Raw genomic sequence first — 21,607 nt, forward strand, 5'->3', positions numbered from 1 at the left:
GGCAGGAGCAACCCCTCCTGTGGCGCTGATTCACCCAGCCCTTGGGATGCAGGGGAGGGGGCTTCGGTGTCCACTGCCCCTGGATACCAGGAAAGATCAGGTGGGCTGGTGACCTCCACCGAGCCTCTGTCTTCAGGGTTCCCCCGCCTGCTCATCTCTGCTTCTGGGCCTTTCTGTGCTCGGCAAAGATTGGTTTGGGCTCTCCCTACCATCCTGACCCGGTCCTCCCAGGGCTGCCAGAACCAAGTGCCCAGGGTGCCTTCAGACGGGGTCAGGCCCCTGCATCTCCCTCGCTTCCCAAGGCCTAGCTGCTCTGGACCTGCCCCCGGGGAGTGGGAGAAGCCAGAAGAAGGGGGAGCGCTGGGGAGTGTTGCCTGGCCCCTGCTCTTCTCTGAGCCAGCACCAGTCCCACCCACGGGCCCTGAGGTCTTGGCTGGCTGAACCCACTGTGGGAGTGAGCTCTGAGGTAGGGCAGGAAGTAGCAGCAGGACTCCTGGGGGAGAGAGGGGGAGGACAGGCCCTGGGGCCACGGTGACAGGCGGGCGGGGGGCGCACCGAGGGGTGGGGTCACCAGGGAAACGCATGAGTTCTGGCGCTACTCTCCTGATGGTGAGCCGGGCCTGGGAGCTTAGAGGAAGGATGGAGGGAGGGAGCCGTCTGGACTGTGGAAGGTGTAGGGCCTCTTGAGGGGCCCCACAGAAGCCCAGAGTAGGCAGCACCCCTGCAAGAAAGTTAACTGCACTCTGGGAGAGGGAAACCTCCAGAAGGTACCCCACTTGGGTATGCTGGGCGCTAAGCACTGCCCACGCAGGCCATGGACAGAGGACAGGGGTCGGGCATGGGGTTAGGAAGTGTGTTCTGCTAGTGCTGCCTCTTGGTGATTTGGCAGGGAGAGGGGGCACTTCCTCGGTGGTCTCCAGCCTCAGGGGAGTCAGCTCTGGCCCAGGCCTCAGCGTTGCCCGTGGCGGAGGAAAAACATACCAAAGAAAAAGCCAGTTACAGATGAGCCCCGCGCCCTGCCCTCCCATCCCCGTTCCCTACCCCAGAGCACCCAGGGCTCTGCACACGGCCAGGAGGCCAGGAGCCCCTTCCTCTGGGACTGCTCGCGGCCATGATACAGGACTTGAATGTTGAGGCTGGTGGCTGTGGAGGTCTCCCCGTCGGTTTGTCTGTCCTTGGGCGGGACTCGGTCCTTGGGCCAGGCCATCAGACCTTGGCCTCCAGCATCTCCAGGAAGAGTTTGTGCATGGGCACCTTGCCTTGCAGTTTGAGGCTGTGGAAGTGCTGCACGGCCTTGGCAGCCGTCTGCCGAAGCAGGGGCAGCGTCAGCAGCAACTTGCCCGTCCTCCGCGGCTCCTCGTGGCGCTGGCTCAGCTCGTAGTCCTGCAGCGCCTCATGCAGCAGGTCCTGCAGCTTCTGGACCGCCTCCAGATCCTCGATGTACATGGAATCTGTGGACACAAGGCAGAGCATCAGCGGGCGTGGCCGGAGAGCACTGCCCTGGGCGTGGGGGCCACCCCGGGGTCCTTGATCTCTGCTTTGGAGCCAGAGAGAGAAACCCAGGCTCAGAGAGGTTAAGGAGCCAGTCTGAAGTCACAGAGGCCAATGACGGAGCTGTGGTTCACACCCAAGGAGAGATCTGTATCCATGGAGGACTTTTCTTGAGAACCCACCAAGAGGTGGCAGTGGAGACCCTGAAGGGCTTAAACACGAGCAGACCTGTCATTGTCCTGCAGGTGCCAGGTGGACTCTGGACCCAAACTGGTGGAATTGTAATCTTGCGTCCCTCACCTGCTAGCTCTGTGACTTTAGACAAGTTATTTAATTTCTCTGTGCCTCATCGTCCTAATTTTTGAAGAGATAATAGCCATACCTACACCTCAAGAGGTTAAGTGAGTTAATATAGATCAAGGGCTTAAAACAGTACTTGTCACAAAATAAGTGCCCAGCTAGTGGTGTCATCATCACCATCACCACCACCACCAGCATCATCATTAACACCATCACCATCATCATCTTTTCACCACCATCGTCACCGTCAATCATCAATACCACCACCACCATCACCTTCATCATCATCGCCATCGCCACCAACATAACCGTCATGACCGTGACGACCTTCATCATGATTATTATTGTTACTGCTGCCGCCAGGCACCAGCTCAAGTCTTCAGCGCATTCACTAACCTTACAAAATAGCTGTTACAGTATACATACACCGATAAAGGGGCTGAGCTCTGTGTCTGCGTGCCATGCGGTGGGGGATATGGGGGGACTAAGATAGCATGGCTGGACACATGGGGCACAGTGATGGAAGATGCTCTTGGGAGTTCTACAGAATCCCGGGGAAGCCTTCGGGCTCAGGCCATGAACTTCAAATGAAATTTACCTAAATCCCAGAGGGGCAGGGAGGTGCCTGCTGACGGCTGGGTCTGAGCAGAAGCAAAGTAGAACCCACTTCATGGCCTCGGGGAAAATAACCAGCCCTCTGCCGATGTGCCTGAACTGCAGCCCCCAGGGCCTGCCAAAGGTGGGAGGGGATGGGTGCATGTGAATCAAGGGAACTCGAAGCTCTGGGTGGGTTGTCAAGGAAGACTGGGCAAGTTTCCTGAATTCTTCAAAAAAAAGAGCAGGGCAATTCCTTTGCATGCTGGGTTGGTTTAGATACCAGACTGCCAAGGGCAGTTGTACCAACTGGCTAAGCCCAGTAATTCCCTCTGACATTTTGGATCCGTACTCAGCCCATGCCTCCAAGGGTCCTGTCTCTTTTTCTTAGGAGAATAGCAGTAGAATGAGGTGGGTAAGACTCTGGCGTCTCAGACGCTGTGTGACTTTGGCCAAGTTACGTAGGCTCTCTGAGATTGTTTCCTGTCTGTGAAATGGAGCAAATGAGAGTGCCTACCTCACAGGGCAGTGGTGAGGGTTAAATGAACTAGCACGTCATCAGGCACTAATAAATGTTGTTATTATCATTACCGTGAAAACTCAGACTGCAGGAGAGTACTCTTGCAGGGCCGGCCCCATACCTAAGACTCCTCCACATTTTTCTGCTCCTTGTTACCAAGGCGGTGAGGACTCTTCCTTTGCCAGCTGGGGATGAAGCGTGGCTCCATTCCTACACTCTTGGCTGATTCCAGAGCGTGCAGCCAAGATGCACTAGTCCCTGTAAGGCTGGGACCTGGCCATCCAGATTCCTTTCCTTCCTGCCGGTTTCCTCTCCCCACCACCCCACGCTCCCCAAGGAGGCCAAAACTGGCAGCTGCCTTCGACCAAAACTGAAATAAAATAACATTGGAAGATTAATTCCTTTGCAATCCATCAGCGAGTCTGTATCGATGGCATTGATAAACTGTTAATTACAAAATCAATGGCTATGAATTTTTTCTGCTGTCAGGGAGCCTTGGAGAGGCCGGGAGGTGGGGTGAAAGACAGCCAGCAGGCTCCGAGGGGGCGTGGTTTGGGGCCAAAGCCTCTGACCTGCTACCGCCCACTCAGCCTCCGCAGTGGCACCCGTGGTGGCCCTCGGGGCTGCCACCAGCACCACTCCAGTGATCTCCTAGCCCCTGTCTCTCCTCCAGCTAACACGCTGTCTGCCTGGGTGACTGTCCTACCTCGCTGCTGGGGACAGGTGGCTCCTCCACAACCTTTCACGGCTCCCTATACTGACCCTATTCCACCCCACTCCCTTCAGAGTCCTGGAGCCTCTGCTCTGACACCAACAGCTCTTCTAGCCTAACCTCCAAACAGGCCTGTTCTTTGTTTCCTGCCTGCATCTGATCGCTCCATGACACAGCCAAGGCCTGAGGCATCACAAACTCCTCTTTTTCCACTTGGAGCTCTTGAACCTGCAAAGAGCTGCAGGATGGCCTGGTAAATGCCACTGGGGCAAGAAGTCCAGGTTCCTGGCACTTTGTCTCTCATGGCAAAGCACCTACTCCGGCAAAGCTTGATGCTAGCGGCAGCTCCTGCCGGGCTCCGTCGGTCCTCAGGTGTTTTATATTTGTATGTGTGTATGTCTGTGTGTGCGCATGTGCATGCGTGCATGTCTGTATGTATTGAGATCTAAGGCCAGAGCAGCTGGCAGAGCTAAAGAGTCCTCTGAAAGCTTGGCGTTGAGGAGTGGGTGGAGGCAACAGCTGAGTGGCCTCCTACCTCCTCACGTTCCTCTCCTGGCCTGGGCAAGCGTGAGCTCCGGGTCTTGTGAGAAGTGGTCAGGAGAGTCCAACATCCAGAAGGTGCCCTCCAGGGTCTGGGCAGCCTTGCTGCATCTCGCTGTGCTTGCCCTGTGTCCTCTGATTTCACTGGTTCCCTCTCCTCCTTGGCCCACCCAAACCCCCAGCCCCTCTACAACCGCTGATGACAATGCTTCCCTTGGAACAGGAGAGCGCAGGGAACTGTGACGGTGTGAAACTCTTCTGCATGATATGTGATGATGGGGATTTGTCGTTGTGCATTTGTCAAAACTGATAGAACCAGACAACACAAAGAGTAAGCTCTGAAGGCAACTGTGGACTTTTGTTAATAATAGTGTATCAGTATTGGCTCATTGGGCTTCCATGCTGGCTCAGTGGTTAAGAATCCGCCTGCCAATGCAGGGGACATGGGTTCGAGCCTTGGTCTGGGAAGATTGCCATGCCGCGGAGCAACTAAGCCCGTGTGCCACAACCACTGAAGCCCGCGCACCTAGAGCCTGCTCTGCAACAAGAGAAGCCACTGCAGTGAGAAGCCCGCGCGCCACAACAAAGAGCAGCCTCCGCTCGCTGCAACTAAAGAAAGCCAGCGCGCAGCAATGAAGACCCAACGCAGCCAAAATAAATAAATAAATAAACGAAACTAAAAAAAAAAAAAAAAAGCCGTCAGATTAAAAAAAAAAAAAATTGGCTCATTAATTGCAACAAATTACCAGACTAACGCAAGATGTTAATGGGAATTGTGTACAGGGGCTGGGGAATGAAGGTGGGATGGTGTATGGAACTCTATATACTATCTGCTCAGTTATTCTGTCAATCTGAAACTGTACCAGAAAGAAACCAACAGCGTTAGCATTCTCTAACAGACTACGTTACAATTTTGGAATCAAGGTGTGTGTAAATGGTCTCTACAGAAGTATGTAAGATGTTTAACTCTTTTTTTGCATTAGTTTTTTAATAAAAGGGATTTGAACTAAAAAAAAAAGCTTCCTTCTGTCTATTAGGTCATATTCCCTGGAAGCAGAGCCTGAGATGGGGGCTCGGGTGCATGGGATTTGTGGCGAGTGTGCTTTCAGGAGAAAGGAAGGTAAGGAGGCGGGATAGGGCGAGGGCGGGGCAAGCACGGTAAGGATGCACGCAGCCTGGCTTGCGCCTGATCCCACTCCGGGGGTCCAGCCTTTGGTTCCCCTGTGTGGGTCCGCTTTTGGCTGAAGGTGAGAAGGGGGCGGGGGGTTGGATATGTAACCCTCCAAGCAAGGCAGGTGAGGGTAGGTCTCTGGCGAAGGGGGCAGTTGTGTGCTATCAGCAGCAAAATTCAGCAGCTGGGGCACGGATGCACTAACCCAGTAAAGGGGGTCTGAGTGGGACAGTGACAGCATCCCCTGTATTCTCTGTGAAGCCATTTGTTAGGGGACCAACTGTCTCAGTTTTACAGGGATTGAGGTTTCCCAGGACATGGAACTTCCAGTGAAAGTGTGACAGCATTAAGCAAACTGGCTGGTTCCCCTATTTGTACTGTCTCCATCTGCAACCAGCTCTCTCTCTTCCATACACTGATAACACTTGTTTTCGCTAATATTAATAATAATGATAATAATTAATATTTATTGAACATTTCCTCTAGGCCAGGCACTGGGCTAAGCATGTTATCTTCAGTCAATCATTTAAAAAAGTGCTTGGAGGAGGGATGGGGACATCCCAACTTTACACACAGGACAGAGCTAAGGAAGGTTGCCAACTTGCCCAAGGTCACACTGCTACGAAGTATCAGAGCTAGAATTTGAACTTGGGTCCACTTTGAACTTGACTGAGATCTGAGCAATTGACCACTGCATGTGCCCAGCAGCAGAATTATGTGTCTGCGTGCCTGACACTCTCTCTTTAGGACAGGGACCCTGCCTTTCTCCTTCTTCTGCAATCCCCACCACAACCCCTGCACCTGGCCTGGTACCTGCAGAGTGTGGACACAGGTTACATTGAAGCTCACTCACCTGAGTTACCAATGCCCGGTCCCTCTCCCCAGGTAGTCTAGCTAGAAGTTGGTGGGCGCTAAAAGAAATGGAGTGAAGCCTCCTTTTTAATGCCAGGAAAGTTTTCTCTCTTGGGCCTGAGCAATTTGAGTGGGAGATTCAAGGACTGTGTATAAGCTTGGAGTTGACTTTGGAATCAGAGGACCTTGGTTTGGGTCCTAGCTCTGTCTGACACTCTTTAACTGGGTGACCCTGGGCAATTTGCTTCACCTTTCCAAGCCCCAGTTTCCCCATTTGTAAAATGGGGTTAAAATAATAACTTTGCTCATAGGGTTGACTGTAAGATGAAATCAGTTCATGGCTAATTGATTTAACACACTGAGTACTTATTATATGCCAAGCATAGCGTGAGCATAACTATATATAAATAAATCCCTTCCATAGTCTTCTGGACTGTTTGTTGTTCCCATTTTACTGATGAAGAAACTGAGGCACAGAGTGAAGTGCGGCACAGACTTGCCCAAGTGGCAGGAGCAGGACTTGACTCTTAGCAACCTGCCTCTAAAATCTGTGCCCTTAACCCTGTGCTGATCTTCACGGCAAGGGCCCAGCAGGATGCCCTGCAAATCAAGGCCTTAGGAAATACTCAGCCAGTGCCAGCCTCCATCACCATCTCTTCGACTCCAGGCCACCCCTTGCACAATCTTTGGTGACAAGAAGCTCTGGCGTCCTCACACCATTCCTGCCCCTTACAGAGGTCCTGCTCACAGGCCCCAGAGCTGTGCTCCCCAGGCCCAGAAGACCTCCTGGAGCTCCCCCTGGACGCCCCACACCCGCCCGTACCTGAGTTGGCCAGGGCCAGGGCCTTGAGCGTCACAAACTCCTCCTTCTCCACCTTGAGCTTCTTGTACCTGCGCACCAGCTGTAGGATGGCCCGGTAGAGCTCCAGCAGGCCCGCGAGGCGGGAGCGCTCCTCGTCCATGATGTAGTCCTCAGCGTACACCAGCTTGTCGTCGTAGGGCAGCGAGCGGTACACGATGCCCAGGATGAGGATCTCCATCCAGGCACTCTGCAGCAGACTCATCTGGTCCCCCAGAGAGAGGCTGGAGAAGCCTGCAGGAAGAGGGCGCAAGCAGGGCAGCGGAGGTCAGGGGGCCTCCCTGGCGCTGGTGGGGAACCTCTGGACCCTGCCCCTCCCTTTTACCTGCTGGTCTCATTGTCCTTCCCTTGGTGAATGAGTCAGACATGGAATTCATGGAAAAGACTTAACAAAGCAAGAGCTCAGTCAATGTTGACGGTTGTTATTATCATTATTATTGTTAGTTCTATGGCATTTTCCGAATGTGCAGAGAGGCTTTTTGATGAATGAAATGCATTTGTAATTTAAGGAGTTATTGAATTCATCGTAGAATCAGGAGGTGGCAGTATAGGGTGCCTTCCACTCAGAGGAGTTTCCATATCCCCCTCTCTGCTCAGTGCAGGGGAGGCTGTAGTGCTTTCGAGTGACGCCTGACCTCAACGCAGAGTCTCAGCTGTGCCGAGACCCAGGGGCCCAACCAGGAAGGAGGAGGAATCAGCTGTTCCCAGCCAGTGACCACAGCCTGGGGCTGCTAAGAGCTCAAGAGCGCCCAGGGTCAGGGGGCACTTTCTCACAGGCAGCCTGTCCTCCCAGAGGTCAGACCCCCACTGGCCTGGCCATCACTCTCCACCTAACAATGACCCAAGCAGTCCTGTATTCTGTGAGCTTGGATCAGGGGCGTTTCCCCCTCCCTACTAGCAAGGAGGCTGAGTTCAGAGTGAAAGAAGGATGGGGGCAGGGGCGGCTCCAGAGTTATGACACTGTCTTGTTCAGGGTGCTCTGAAGGTTGCCTGGGCTTGAATCCCGACTCTGCATTTACTACCTGTAGGCTGACCTTGTAAGAGCTGTGCTACTTCCCCAAACCTCAGCTTCCCCATCTGTGAAATGGGTATAACAGTAGTGCCTGCTTCAGAGAGTCACTGTGAGGTCTAAATGAGACCATGATTACAAAACGTACATTTACTGAGCTCTTACTATTATTATTAATGATGAGAAGAAAGTCTTCATCTGCAAAATGAGAATGACGCACTGGAACTGTATTATATATGCACTTAACTTAGGTAAAGTCAATGAACATCTTGATTTAAGAGAAAGAAAAAAAAAGGAAGGAAGGAAGGGAGAGCGAGGGAAGCAGGGAGGGAGGAGGAGAGTTGATTTTCAAATATCTTGGTCACTAAACACAAGGCAGTAACTTCAACCAGAAACTCAGTGATGGGTGCCACGACTGACCACACCCGATGTACCAAAAAGGAAAGGTATCCACAAAGCCATTGCACTATGCACCCGTCACGGACAACTGAAATGAAGGGAGCTCCACGGGTAATTTTGCTTATGTAGGACTCTTTACTTGCTGGCCTAGAACCTAACCCCACTTAGATGCAGTGTTCTGACTCAGGGTGCGGTGAGGATGAAAAGAGATGGCCGCGGGAAGCACCTAACACCTCCCCCTGCACACAACTGGTGCTCAGTACACGTGAACGAGGAAGGTAGGTACTATTACTGTTGTTGTTGTTGTTGTTAGCACGCTATTGATGTGATTCTTCTCCCCCGCCCCCAGACTGGAGGCCCGGGGCGGTCCCAAGCCTCTGGATTGGCCCATCCCTCTGGGTTCTCTTGGAGTCTATTTCACCCCCATCTGCTGTCCTCTGTCTCTAAGAGCCACTGTCCCTCCCTGTTTTCCAACCAGCGCAACAACCAATGTCCAACTGTAAGGGGCATCCAAGGGAGGAAGCCCCCCTTCGCTCAGCAGGTACCCCTTTCCCAGTAAACACCCTTTTTAGTCTGACTATCACAGTTCGCAGGCCGATCTGTACAACCCGGACCTGGGATCACCACCCGGTTGCTGGCATCCCCGGTGATCGCCCACAGAGCTGGAGCGATTATACTGCCGACACGGGGTGAGCGTGGATTGATGCGTCTTCTCGGGGGAGAGGCTGTGGCACAGAGGGGTCAGGTGCTCGTGTGTTGTCGTCCAGATCCCAGAGTGGGAGCGGGTGTGGGCTGCCCGTGGTGGCAGGGAGAGCCGGGTGGTAATGAAAGATAGATAGAAATGGACATCCAATTTCCCTTATCGGGCCTCTGAGCAGGAGAGGCCTGGGGCGACATTAATTAACAGATAGCAATCAGCCAGCACGGGGTGTGTGTGTACGTAGGGACTTGTGGGACTGCACTGGGGTTGCGGGTCTGAAGGCAGACAGACTGTGAGGGAAGATGCAGGAGGTGGACGGGGCAAAATTAATAGACAATTGAACTGGAAGGTGGCAGAGAGGGAGGGTGAGGTAGGAGCTAGGCTTCTGGAAACGAAAGACAAAAGATTCACGAGAGGCTCAGGGCTAGGAGAACATGGGCAACACGCTCTGCCCCCTCGTTCACGCCCCACATACTTTCTGAGCACCTACTAAGTGCCAGGCCCTGTGCCAGACACCAGGGACAGAATGGCCAGCTGGAACCAGAGCCGATCCCTGCCTTCCAGAGCTCAGTCAAGAGGGAAAGCCACACCCCAAGTGACGGCGTGTCCCCATGAGGTTACAGCTGTAAGAAGAGCTCCAGTGAGATGAAGGGCTGAGAACATGCAATGGGGGAATGTGGCCCAAATGAGAGAGTCCTGGGGACTCTGCAGAAGAGGAGACTTTGGGGCTGAGCTCTGAGGGGCGAGGTGGAGCCCTGAAGGTGGAGCCCTGAAGGTGTGAAGCCCAGACACACCCTGAAGGGGTGTGTCTGCACGGACCGCAGTCACTCCTGTGCCCCGGGCTCCCGGGAGCACGGGCACCAAGCCGCTCACCTTCCGAGCCCCACTGCCAAGTGCCCAGCCTGGTGCAAAGGGGCCCCACAAACATTCCTGGCACAGAGGCAAGAATGGACAGATGCCACCGGGCCTCGACTCCTGGGTGACGAGAAGATGGGCCAGAAGAACACAGATGGACCCTCTTAGTCCTCTAGACATGAGTCCGGATTTAGCTGCCTTTGCTTATCATGCCTGAGTCAGAGGCAGGCCTACAGGGCAGGTCGGTGGCAGAGGGTGCGGTGGAGGGGGGGATGGAGCAACTTGGGGATGTGGGACCACCACCTGAGGGTGTCCTGAGGCCTGTGTGCACACCCCTTGCTAGGCTGGTTTGAGGAGTGACTCAGTCCCTGACTCTTCTCTTCTTCCTTGAGCTTCTTCAGAAGGATCTAGAAATAGCTTTGAAAATCCAGGTGCACACCCCAAAGTGCTGCACAGCAGACAGAGGCTGCTTGGTTTTGTGCAAGGTCAGGGGGGAAATATTGGATATTTTCTAATATTTGAAATAGCTCAAATATTCTCTAATGTTTGACAAAAGAAACACAAGAAGGAAAAATGAGAAATAAAAATTATCTCTAGGAGAAAGGAGGGGGAGGGGATGGGGATGGAGGTGAGAGTTCTGCCTACGCGTTTTTGTCTCGTTTTGGCTTTTGAACCTGTCCGTGTTGAAGAAGTGACATTAAATCAAGCATAACACAAAAGGCATTCTCCCTTCAACCTAGCAATCTCACCGCTAGGAATTTCTCCTAGAAAGAAAAGTATGCATAAACATAAAAAGATAAATGTGAAAAGGCTGTTTGTTAGATCTGTTTGTAACGACCCAAAGCAGGCTACAACGTGAATGTAACCAATGTACTATATGTACTTACTATATAAATGTAATAAAATGTAATTATTAGCTGGGTGAATGGAACAGTAGAAGCCACTAGAGAGAATAAGGAAGAACCATGAATGTGGATGTAGAAAGATACTCACTGCCCAAGAGAGATGTTAACTATGAAGGGCACAGATGCCAGAGCCAGCCTGTCTGTTGGAATCCTAGCTCTGCTGACCACTGGCTGTGACCCTGGGCACGTTTTCTGTGCCCCAGTTTCCTCATCTGTAAAATGGGAATAATAATAGTACTTACCTCATTGGGTTGTTTGGATTAAATGAGCTAACGTGTGGACCGCTTAGAACATGACTTAGCATATAGTAAATGCTACTATTTCATATAACTAAATGAAAAAAGCAGAGTGTAAAGCAGTGTTATAGTATGAACGATGGCAGGGAGGGGACACACACACAGTGGCTATACACATACACAAATTCCCAGAATGAGGCTTAAGAAAGATGGGTATTTGGAACACATCACTTCCACCCCTCTGCCACATCTTTACTGGAAGCACATATTCTTTCTTTTATTAAACCCAAACAAAGGAGCTGAAGCACTCCTCCCTGCCCTTCAGCAATGCACCCTTCACGTCTGCGTTCCTGTGCTGGGCTGAGTCTCCTCCATCAACTGATCAGCAATTCTGGGGCAGAGGGGCTGCTGGGAGAGGCTACGTGTGGCCCGTGCCCCTGGGGCTCTCCCAGCTGGCTGCCTACTCCCACCTCTCCCACCTTGAGCTCTGCTGCCCCCGGAAAGTTGCTTTATCTGCACCAACTGATCTAATAACATTCGGGCTCTTCCCAAGCCCCCATCCCCCAGTGATTTGACAGCATGAGCTTCTAGAATTTAAAAAAAAAAAAAAGAGCACATAATTTGTGGCAAGTGGAGTTCATAATCTGTTAATTTATTATCGTTTCTGTCGACCTGGAGGGCCATTAGCAGAGGTAATAAAGGGAGATGTAATTATAGGATCTGAGGCCACTCCAGACACAGCTGCTGTCACTCGTCAGCCCATATTTCATCGGCCGCTGGTGTTCTTCTCTCCCCAGTGTGAGCCAGACAGTGGCTTCCTGGTAGCAGGGTCTCTGAGGGACCCTCCGCTAGGAGGCCCCTGGGGGGGTCCCCTGCAGAGGCCGTGCACGTGTCAGCCTGGGCTGGGCAGGGCCAGCTGGAGGAGGCTGTCCTGGCTGGGGCACCCTCGGGGCTGCCTGGGCTGGGAGGGTAACACCTAATAACACCTGCAGGCTGCAATTCATCAAGTGATACCCACTGCCTGTGAACGTTTGTTGCCTCTTGTTCTAATCTCTCGCTCATGGGGAATAAGAGGCGGACACTCTAAAGACTTGGGCTTGTTCTCTGGGCAGCCCAATACTTGGAAAATTCAACTCAAGGGAGAAGCCTGTGCTGGGGTGGGCGACTTCAGACTGACTCAAACGAAGGAGTGGCTGCTGCTCTGGGGGAATCACAAGCAGCCCCAGCTTTCCCACGGAACTCACCCTTGCAAAAGTATCCTGTGTGCTCAGTAATACGGGGAAAAGGGAGGGGAGTGCTGGGAATGAGTTCGTGCTCAAATGAGCCTTCCTTCCGGCTAAGCTGGCCACTCAGTGCCTGCATGAATATGTCCGCTTCTGTGCACAGCACTTAATGTCCCTCTGGACTTTTCTTCCATGGCCACTTGCCCATCAATCCTGAAGGCCTCACTCTTGTTCTACTCTCCCCCCCCAAGCCCTTGGCATCCCTCCTGCCTCTGCACTCCATCCTGTGGTTCTTCCTGCTGCAGTCTAACTAAGCATCTGCCTTCTCACGTCTGAGATACAGGAGGTGGGAAATGGGTGGGTAGAGAGGAAACAAGATTGGCCGTTGAGGGGATAACTGTTGAAGCAGGGTAATGGGGAGGTTCATCATACTCTTTGGTCTACCTTTGTTTGAAATTTTCCATGAAAAAAGGTTTTTGTTTTGTTTTTTTAAATTATCTAACTTATTCCCAAATGAGACCCTTAGGGCAGCAATTAATCTAATTCTTTAGATGGGCCACAACTCCTAGCAAGAGAGTTTACATACATTTAGTACTCAATAAATGCATGCAAAAGCAAGTAGGAAGCACCCTCTGTGTGCCAGGCTCTGGATTAGACAATACTGACGCATGAAATGTGGTATCCTGTGCTTAATTCAGGGCAGCGGCTTGGGCTCCTCTCCAGAGCTCTAACCTGAGCGTCTAAAGAAGCCAAGCCAGTCCTTCTGTCTGTCCAGGGACCAAGACGGACAGTTGCTGACAAAAGTCCCAGGGTGGGGCCCTGGCTTCCTACTCAACCTGCCCTGTTTCTCATTCTCTTTCTCATTCTCTGACCAGGTCTTCAGATAAGTTTTCCATCTAATCTGAGATGGGATTAAGTCAATTAGTTTAACTATATCAGGCACTGGATTATGTCATCACCCTTAATATGAGGTTTACATGCAGTAGCAGGAGACCCTATTAATTAATTTTACCTTAAACACTAGAAGGTCAGGCCCAAATAATTCAGCATGCAAATGTATGCAAAATAGGCAAATTAGCATTTGAGACAGACAAATGAGCCCCTATGTTTATTTTTTAAGCAAAAAGAATTCAGCTTTGGACAAGGAGAAATGATGATGTGAAAGGAGGCTTTTAATACTATTAGCAATGACAACGACCATGGTCACAGTCTCTGCCGTTTATCAGGTGCCCACTCTGTGCAGGGCCAGGTCCTCCCAGCAACCCAGTGAGGGAGGTTCTACTGCTCACAGGCGGGGACCCTGACGCACAGAAAAATGAAGCATCTCGCACAGAGCCAGTAACAGAGCTGGGATGAGAGGCCAGGTCTGCCTGAATCCAAAGTCTGTGCCCTCAGCAACCATTCTGCTCTGCCCACTGCACCCTTGGTTGGGCACAGACGGGAGGTGGGGCTGGGAGATGAGAAGGAAAATGGGTGCAAGGGAGGCACTGCCTCCTGGTTCTACTCTACCCCCTGGGGGTTACTGTGGGCACGAGGTGGTAGAAGAAGCGGGCAGTGACCCACGGGCCCGCCAGGAGCCACTCCTGAGCCGTGGCTGCGATGCAGTATCTGCTCAGCCTGGAAGAGGAGTGCGTGATGGGAAGGGGGTGTGTGCAGGCGGAGCTGTGCCTAACCTGGCCCTGGGTTAGTGGAGCAATCCAGGCTGAGGTGTCTTAAGCAGTGGCCTGACCCCACGGTGGTGCTGAATCAGCGCAGGGCAGATTCAAAAACTACTGAGTGTGTAATCCCAAGAGGCTGAGCTCCTTAGTAAGGGCGCTCCAGCCCAGATCCCCAGGGAGCCCACCCGTGAGTCAGGGAGTCCCTGTGGAAGGAATTCTAGGCTTCCTGCCAGCTAAGTGACACCAGCACCCCCTCTGAGCCGTTGTCCGCAAGAAGGCTCCTTCCTGTAAGCTGTGCCCATAACATCTTATATGAGGACTTTCTGACTTGCCCCAATCCACTGTGGGCCTTGGCATCTAAAGTTTCGGACACCTTTGCTACATAACCATGCATGCAGTATTCATCTTTCAGAGCCGGTGGCAAACACAAAAAGGATCTAGAGACAGGAAGATAAACTGTCCCACATTACAAAGCTAGGAAGAATCTGAGTCCATGGTAGGTCACTGCCAGAGAAGAACAGGACGTCTCCCCGACAGTATGAGCCAAGCTGTTAGGACCGCAAAGGAATAAACTGCACAGACTTTAGAAAGCCCCCCAAGAAGGGTGTGGTGCAGAATATGTGGGTATCGGAGTCTACAAAAACTAATTAAAAATCAGCTCCCTCCCTCTATCCAGAATGAAAAAGACTGAAAGAGGGGTTTGGGGCCACATGCAACGAGGAGAAGTCCGGATCACCCAAAACACATTCGTAACATGTACTTTTCAGGCCAGAAATGATCTTAAAAATCATAGAATCCAAACTGAGAGACAGGCCTCCCGTAAGATCAGGCAAATGGCAAGAGTGAGCACGCAGCTGACGTCAGGATGTGCCAAGCATCATACACACGCTCGCATTTCAGCCCCACGTCAAAGCCCACGAAGGAGGTACTGCTGGTGTTTCCTGTTTGCAGAGAGGTCGGGCGACCTGCCTTGGGTTACACAGCTAGCAAGTTGCAGACCCAGAACCTGAATCCTAGTCTGATTCCAAAGCGCATGTCCTTAACCACTCCACTTCACCTGCCTCTAGTAGGAAACAAGAGTCAATCCCTCTTCTGTGTTGTTTTCCAGTATACAGCCAATAAGATTTAGGATAAAACCCTGTTCTTTGGCCTTTAAGGATTCAAAGAACCTGCTCTGATTATTACCTATTGTAGAAGCAGTCATACCCCTGCTAGAATGACAATCCGTTCTGAAGAGCCCCCAGCAGTTCAGGAACATCACTGGACCTTCCAAACAACGGCTCGCCTCCAATCCCACAAAGAGAGAAAGGAGGCCAGAGAAAAATAGTTTTGCCAAGATTCCACAGGGCTCCTGGGTCACGGGCTCCCATGCATCAGGACCAGAGCCACGGAGAGAGCGGCTGTGAGCCTCTGACTACACTCTCCCCCAGTCCTCTGGGACTCACCTGGGATGTGCTTGGCCCAGCCAATAATGACCACGAGCTCCCTGTCTGCCAGGTCACAGAGAGTGGTCAGAGCCTTGATGTCGCCCTCTGGCATGCCAGGGGGTGGCATGGCGTAGAGTTTGTCCGGCTCAGCCACCAGCAGGTAGGAGACGATTTTAGTCACTGCAACAACAAAAGGGAGAATGTAAATGCCTGGGAAAAGAGGAAAGGGGCCAAGGTGGAATCTGAGATGGCTCAGGAAGAAAAGCTGGGTTCCCAGGAGCCCCAGGAAGCTCAAACATGGCTAAAACCCCCTCCATTCCTCCCTCCCTCCCTCCCTTCCATTCCTCCCTCCCTCCCTCCCTCCCTCCCTTCCTTCCTTTCCTCCCTCCCTCCCTCTTTCTTTCTCTCTTTCTTTCTTTCTTTCTCTCTTTCATCTTTCTTTCTTTCCTTCTATTTTATTGGTGATAGTTGATTTATGATGTTTTAATTTCTGCTATATAGCAAAGTGACTCAGTTATACATATATACATTCTTTTTTATATTCTTTTCCATTATGGTTTATCCCAGAAGATTGACTATAGTTCCCTGTGCTATACAGTAGGACCTTGGTGTCCATCCATTCTATATGTAATAGTTTGCATCTGCTAACCCAAAACTCCCAGTCCATCCCTTTCTGACTCCACAGAGTTGCTGGCAGTGATGGTTTGGGCTCTTGGGAGATATCCCAACAAGGGAAGTTGCCTGGTGAATTCTCCTGAGATGAACGTGATTCGAGTGGGAGGTGAGGGATGCTGGGCCTGTGCCCTCTTAGGATCGTGCTGCATTTGGAGCTACATTCTGTAAATGCCACAGGAAAGGTCTTCTGAATGAAGCCTGAAGTACCCGATACCAATGCCAGACACTGATGCCCCTCCCCGTGACCCTCAGTGCCCCATAACCCAGCAGTGTGAAGATGGCATTTCCCCAAAGGGACGCCAGATGTTCCAGGAACAGATGCTGGCAAGAGGGGCAGGGATGCCCTGCACTCACATGGCTTTTTAGCAGGAGGAGAAATCTGTAAGCTCAGGTACGGGCTGCTCTCTGAGTCCAGCCGTCGCTTGTATTTCTGGCGGCCTCCACGCACTCGATCAAGGCGCACACCTTTTGGGGAGGAAAGGGAGAAGGTCTCAGAGTTGTTCAACATCACCAGGGGTGTTAGCGCTGACTTTGGAATTTCAGCAATGGTAAATCTTCAGGGCTGCGCGCCATGGCTTTGGAATTTCAGCAATGGTAAATCTTCAGGGCTACGCGCCATGGCCAGCCTCAGGCCGGGTGACTGGACAATCCCAAGATAACTGTCTTCACAGTAATAATGGCCCATCCGGGTTGCCCTAGGCCTGGTCCTGCCTCTCTGGAGTCAACATCCTCCTGAAATCCATCCCAAGCAACCTTCAGCTCTTGAGTCTTTCTGTCTCCAAAAGACAAAGCAGAACAAACACACTCCTCCAACGGCTGGGGAAAGAAGACACATCATTTTAGATCTGCCGTGAATCCAGGCAGGACTGAGTTAGCTTCACCAAGAGAGGAAAGGAATCCCTGCCATGCGCGGCCCCTCCAAAGCGCTATAACAAAGACTTGCAAACTGCTCACATAAAAAGCATCTAGATGGGCACTCGTTACAGATGTCAGTTTCTGGATCCCTCCCTCAGAGATTCTAGGATTCAGTTCTGTCTGTCTATAGGAACGCCCCACGGGATGAGCATGCTGTTTGTCCTGGCCACACCAGGAACACCAGTGCCCGGAAGGCTCTCAACAGCAGGTACGAAAGCAGCTGTGGCCATTCCACCCTGACGTCTCTTTCCAGGAGTGAGGCCCTATCCTAGGGAGACAGACCCCTTATCGTCACTGGGTCCATACCACCTTCAAAAGTGCTGCCCACCCACAGCTCCTGCTGTCTGGACAGAGCTGTTGGTACCATTTGACAGCCCCACCAGCAGGCAGGGCGGACAGGACCTCCAGGGGGCTCCTCACCCAAGGCTACACAAGCCTGTGTGTGGCCACCAACCTATGTGACCTGACATGAAAAGATGGATGGGCCACATCGACTGAGCTCCAAGTGAGAACGAACACAGAAAGCAGAGCGGCTCTCCTTTCCTTACCATGAAATGGACCTTGACTAAAACACATAAGAAGTCAGAGACAGAGCCAGCGTCCCCAGAGGGAGCAAGCTCGGTGGCTTCAACTCCTCCTCCTTTCCCCAAAGGTCAAGAGCGTCACGGGCACAGAGCCCCAGTCAGGTGATCTTCGGGGCCCTGTCTTTCCCCGGCACTTCCTCCTACCGGTCCTACCTTCTTCCATCTTCCTAGCTCACGGGGGTGCTCGGAGGGCCAGGAGGATGCTGTAAGCACACCCAGCCAGACTGCCTGAGGGGACTGTCTTTTGGGGGCCAATCAGTGCTCGCCCTTTCACCAGCAGCATCCTTTTTACCCCACAACCTGGCACTTTTGTGTTTGATGCTGAACATGGCTGTAGTGAACTCTTTTCCCCAGGCAAGGGTCTACCCAGCATCCCACCCCTACTTCCTATTTCAAGGCAATTCCCCTGTTGTGAGTCATCTAACTGGGGAGGGTAGCAGTAGTGCTGTCAGCCGCAGGGGTGTGGGCAGCCCTGGGCCAGACTCTCCTGATTACGGCATCTCCCGTGCCTGGGCTCTCAGCGGCTTCCCTTGGTCCTTGTCTGGCTAAGTGTGGTCCTTGAGCCTCCTGACGGGTGTGCAATGAACTCCCCTTCTGCTTCGAGAGTCAGAATGGGTTGCAACTGACCACCTCTGCAGTGGGTTCTCTGGGACAAGACACTGCGATAAGGACATGAATGTAGGCAAGTTTATTTTGGAGGCGTTCTCAGGAAGAAAGTCAATAACGACCACCGCTTCCTAGCGGATGTGGCTGTATCATCCACGTCCATCAGTACCTCGGACCTTGAAGGGGCAGCGGAATCCCATCCAGCACAAGACCACACTCGTGTGCTGATGGGACTCTGGCTCACCCCTCCCGGCCCCTTCTGTGAGGGCAGAAGGAGCAGGCACGTAAGGGCAGGAAGGAGGACAGCTCCTCCCTTTGGGGAAAAGGTTTCTGGGGAGAAGTTCCCTGTTTGCAAGAGTCTTCTTGACCCCATCCTGTGACACAGCCACAGAGCAGCTCAGCCCTGCCTACTACACGCGAGGCGAGTCAAACCCTCCACCAAGCTTCTCCCCCTGGGAAGCTGGCAAGACCAAGAGTGAAAATGCCAAGCGTCAGGCATAAAGGACCGTGAGGACCCCAGTTTCCTGAGCACCTACTATGTGCCAGGGTCTGACTTGGAGTCCAAGATGAACCCCTTCCCCGCTTCACTGACTCTGTCTGCTAGATGCCAGTCTCATGAGCTTCCCCCTCCCACCCAGGCTGCCTGATCCCAGACAGATGTCAGCAGGAGAGTGAACTGCTCCACAAAAGTAATAAGAGGCGCCCATCCCTCAGCAAGGCGAGAAGATGGGCAGATGCCACCTCTTGTCGCGGCATCCATGTGAAATACTCTCTGTCCTGATACAGGGCCTGGCTCTTCGTGGGTGTTCAAGCAAGTCTTGACACATACAGGAAGGGATATGCCTCCACCCAGGCTGGGCGCTTCTTCCTGGGCTCCAATAACACACCGGGCTTCCCCTCACGACTAGGCGCCCCTCACAGCCAGAGGCTGCTCACCGTGCTACTCCAGGGACTGTCGTGGCACCCGATGTGCCACGTGTATGCTTAGAAAATGTGAGCTGTTACTATGATCATCGCTGTCATCATTATTATTACTCTTCCCCTGTGCTGCGTACAACCCTCTGGTAAGTCGCATTGATAATGACAATGAGAACAGCCTAACTTATGGAGGACTTTCTGTATGCGTCGCCCTATTTAAGCCACAGCATATAAAGCAGGTGCTATTATCCCCATTTTACAAATGAGAAAAACTGAGACTCAGAGAGATTTAGCAATTTGCCCAATAAATGAGCCAATATCCAAGCTCTTTGCCATTCCAGGGTATGACTTCCCAGGGCACAGCAGGTATAAACTCTCTAAATTTTCTCCACCAGATCTTTATAGCACAATGGTCAATAGCTCCAATCAATAAGTGTATCAATTAACAGGTTATTCTGTTTAAAAAAAAGAGTAGCCTGTTGCGTTTGATTATGCACAAATTGATACCTGGTATGAGGTGTGTTTGTCCTCCTTGCTACCTGTCTGCTTTCCAAGTCCTACTCTGAACACAAACCCAAGGCACTCAAGCCCACGGGATCCAGTGATCAAGGTCCCTTATGAGTTGTGTGGCCTTAGCCAAGCTGGCGCTCGTGGCCTTGGTCTGGGATACAGCGGAGGGGGCAGTGGTAGTAACAACTCTGCTCACCGCATGTGGCTGTTGTGACAAATGACATCATAGTGGGAAAATTATTGGTAAATTGGGAATTGGCTTCAGTAGCCAGGTGAGGCCATCACTCCCATGGCTCTGTGCTCTGACACCCACCTGGTACTCCACATGCCACCTCCAATTCAGTGGGCTCTTGGAGGACAGGGCCCAGGTCTGCCCCATTTTCTGAGTTCTCCCTTCCCCCCCTACACTGCCCCACAGTCAGGGTTTATCAAAGACCATTTAGGGTAGAGGGGTCCTGGGGCATAGACCCAGGTTGGGGTTGGGCAAATGGGCCCCCACCTAAGTGACCTGCCCATACCATCAAAGGTACCCTTGAAGGCCCCGTTCAACTATTATCTCTACCGGGAAACCTTTCCAGACTCCCCTGGCAGAGCTGGCCACGCCATTCTTGGGCTCCCTTTGTTCTTTCTCTATACAGCAACCAAGGTCAAAACAACTCTTCACCATCATGCACTATGTGCCCATCTCCCTGGCGGACTGTGGGCAACTTCTGGACAAGGACTTTCATTTACCGTTGCAGCCCAAGCTCAGCACACAGCCTGCGGTCAGTAACCAAGTGTCTGAGTAAAATGACGCGCCCAGTTAAAATGAAGCTCTTCAGAGTTAAGAAACGAAAGAATCTCAGGGTCTGATCCTTGCCCCAGCTTCCATTTGTCTCTCCAGCCTCCAGAAATTCATTCTCTCAAGGCAGCCTATTCCTCATGAAACTTTCTCCTTGTATTGAGCTAAATTCTTTCTCCAGATCACTCCTTACCCTGCATCCCATCCAACAAGGCCACCTCCCTTCCATAAGACAACCCTTTATGGACTTGAACATCCTTGGGCATCCACCTTCTATGCTCAAGTACCCTTTATGTTCTACATTTGTACAGTGTTTTAGGCCAGCCACCTCCTCGCCTTCCACACATTTGTCTGTACTGATGCGACCTGATGCGAGAAAGGTTAGCCCCTCAAGGGCAGAGGCAGTGGACAGAGGTCTGAATTCCTTTGCACTCTGCCTAAACAGACATTGGTCTATGTTTATACTTATTATCTGCCAATGTGTGTTTTTGGGGGGACTTCCCTGGTGGCACAGTGGTTAAGAATCCGCCTGCCAATGCAGGGGACACGGGTTCGAGCCCGGGTCCGGGAAGATCCCACATGCCACGGAACAACCAATCTCGTGCGCCACAACAACTGAGCCTCTGCTCTAGAGCCCACGAGCCACAACTACTGAGCCTGCGTGCCACAGCTACTGAAGCCCGTGTGCCTAGAGCCCGTGCTCCACAACAAGAGAAGCCACCGCAATGAGAAGCCCGCGCACCGCAGCAAAGAGTAGCCCCCGCTTGTTGCAACTAGAGAAAGCCAGTGCGCAGCAATGAAGACCTAAAGCAGCCAAAAATAAATAAATAAATTTATTAAAAAAAAAGAAAGAAAGAAACAGCCCCTCCCCAAGAGGTAATACAGCAAGACGTTGTATCATGAATCCTTTAGAAGTGCATCACCAAATACTAACAGTTGGATCTGGCAGACATTATTAGTCTCCCACCCAATTTCATTCCATTCCCCCTCTTCCATGCTAACAGAGACTGGATTTTCTTCATAGGCACATAGGGCTTTCTTCATAGAGAGCCCTAGCCAGTCCCAGCATTCCTGTTGCCCACTTTCCCAGTTTCCCTGGTAACCAAGGCTGGTCATATGACCTGGTTTTGGCCAATGGGATGTAAGGTGAAGTCCATGGTGGGGGCT

At 52.1% G+C, this 21,607-nt stretch overlaps 1 protein-coding gene across 2 annotated transcripts in view; it reads right to left on the reverse strand.

Moving 5' to 3' along the window:
• Positions 1 to 1,206: 1,206 nt before the first annotated feature.
• ESRRB (estrogen related receptor beta) overlaps positions 1,207 to 21,607 on the reverse strand; it is a 170,576-nt gene continuing 150,175 nt past the window's right edge. For both annotated transcript variants that reach the window (XM_060131692.1, XM_060131619.1), the window contains 4 exons: positions 16,481 to 16,591; positions 15,470 to 15,631; positions 7,004 to 7,273; positions 1,207 to 1,451 (listed from right to left, as the gene is read on the reverse strand). In XM_060131692.1, the coding sequence (XP_059987675.1) occupies positions 1,207 to 1,451; positions 7,004 to 7,273; positions 15,470 to 15,631; positions 16,481 to 16,591 (788 nt within the window). The remainder of the gene's footprint in view (positions 1,452 to 7,003; positions 7,274 to 15,469; positions 15,632 to 16,480; positions 16,592 to 21,607) is intronic.

This window comes from Lagenorhynchus albirostris, chromosome 1 (assembly GCF_949774975.1).
Source record: "Lagenorhynchus albirostris chromosome 1, mLagAlb1.1, whole genome shotgun sequence".
NCBI lineage: Eukaryota > Metazoa > Chordata > Mammalia > Artiodactyla > Delphinidae > Lagenorhynchus > Lagenorhynchus albirostris.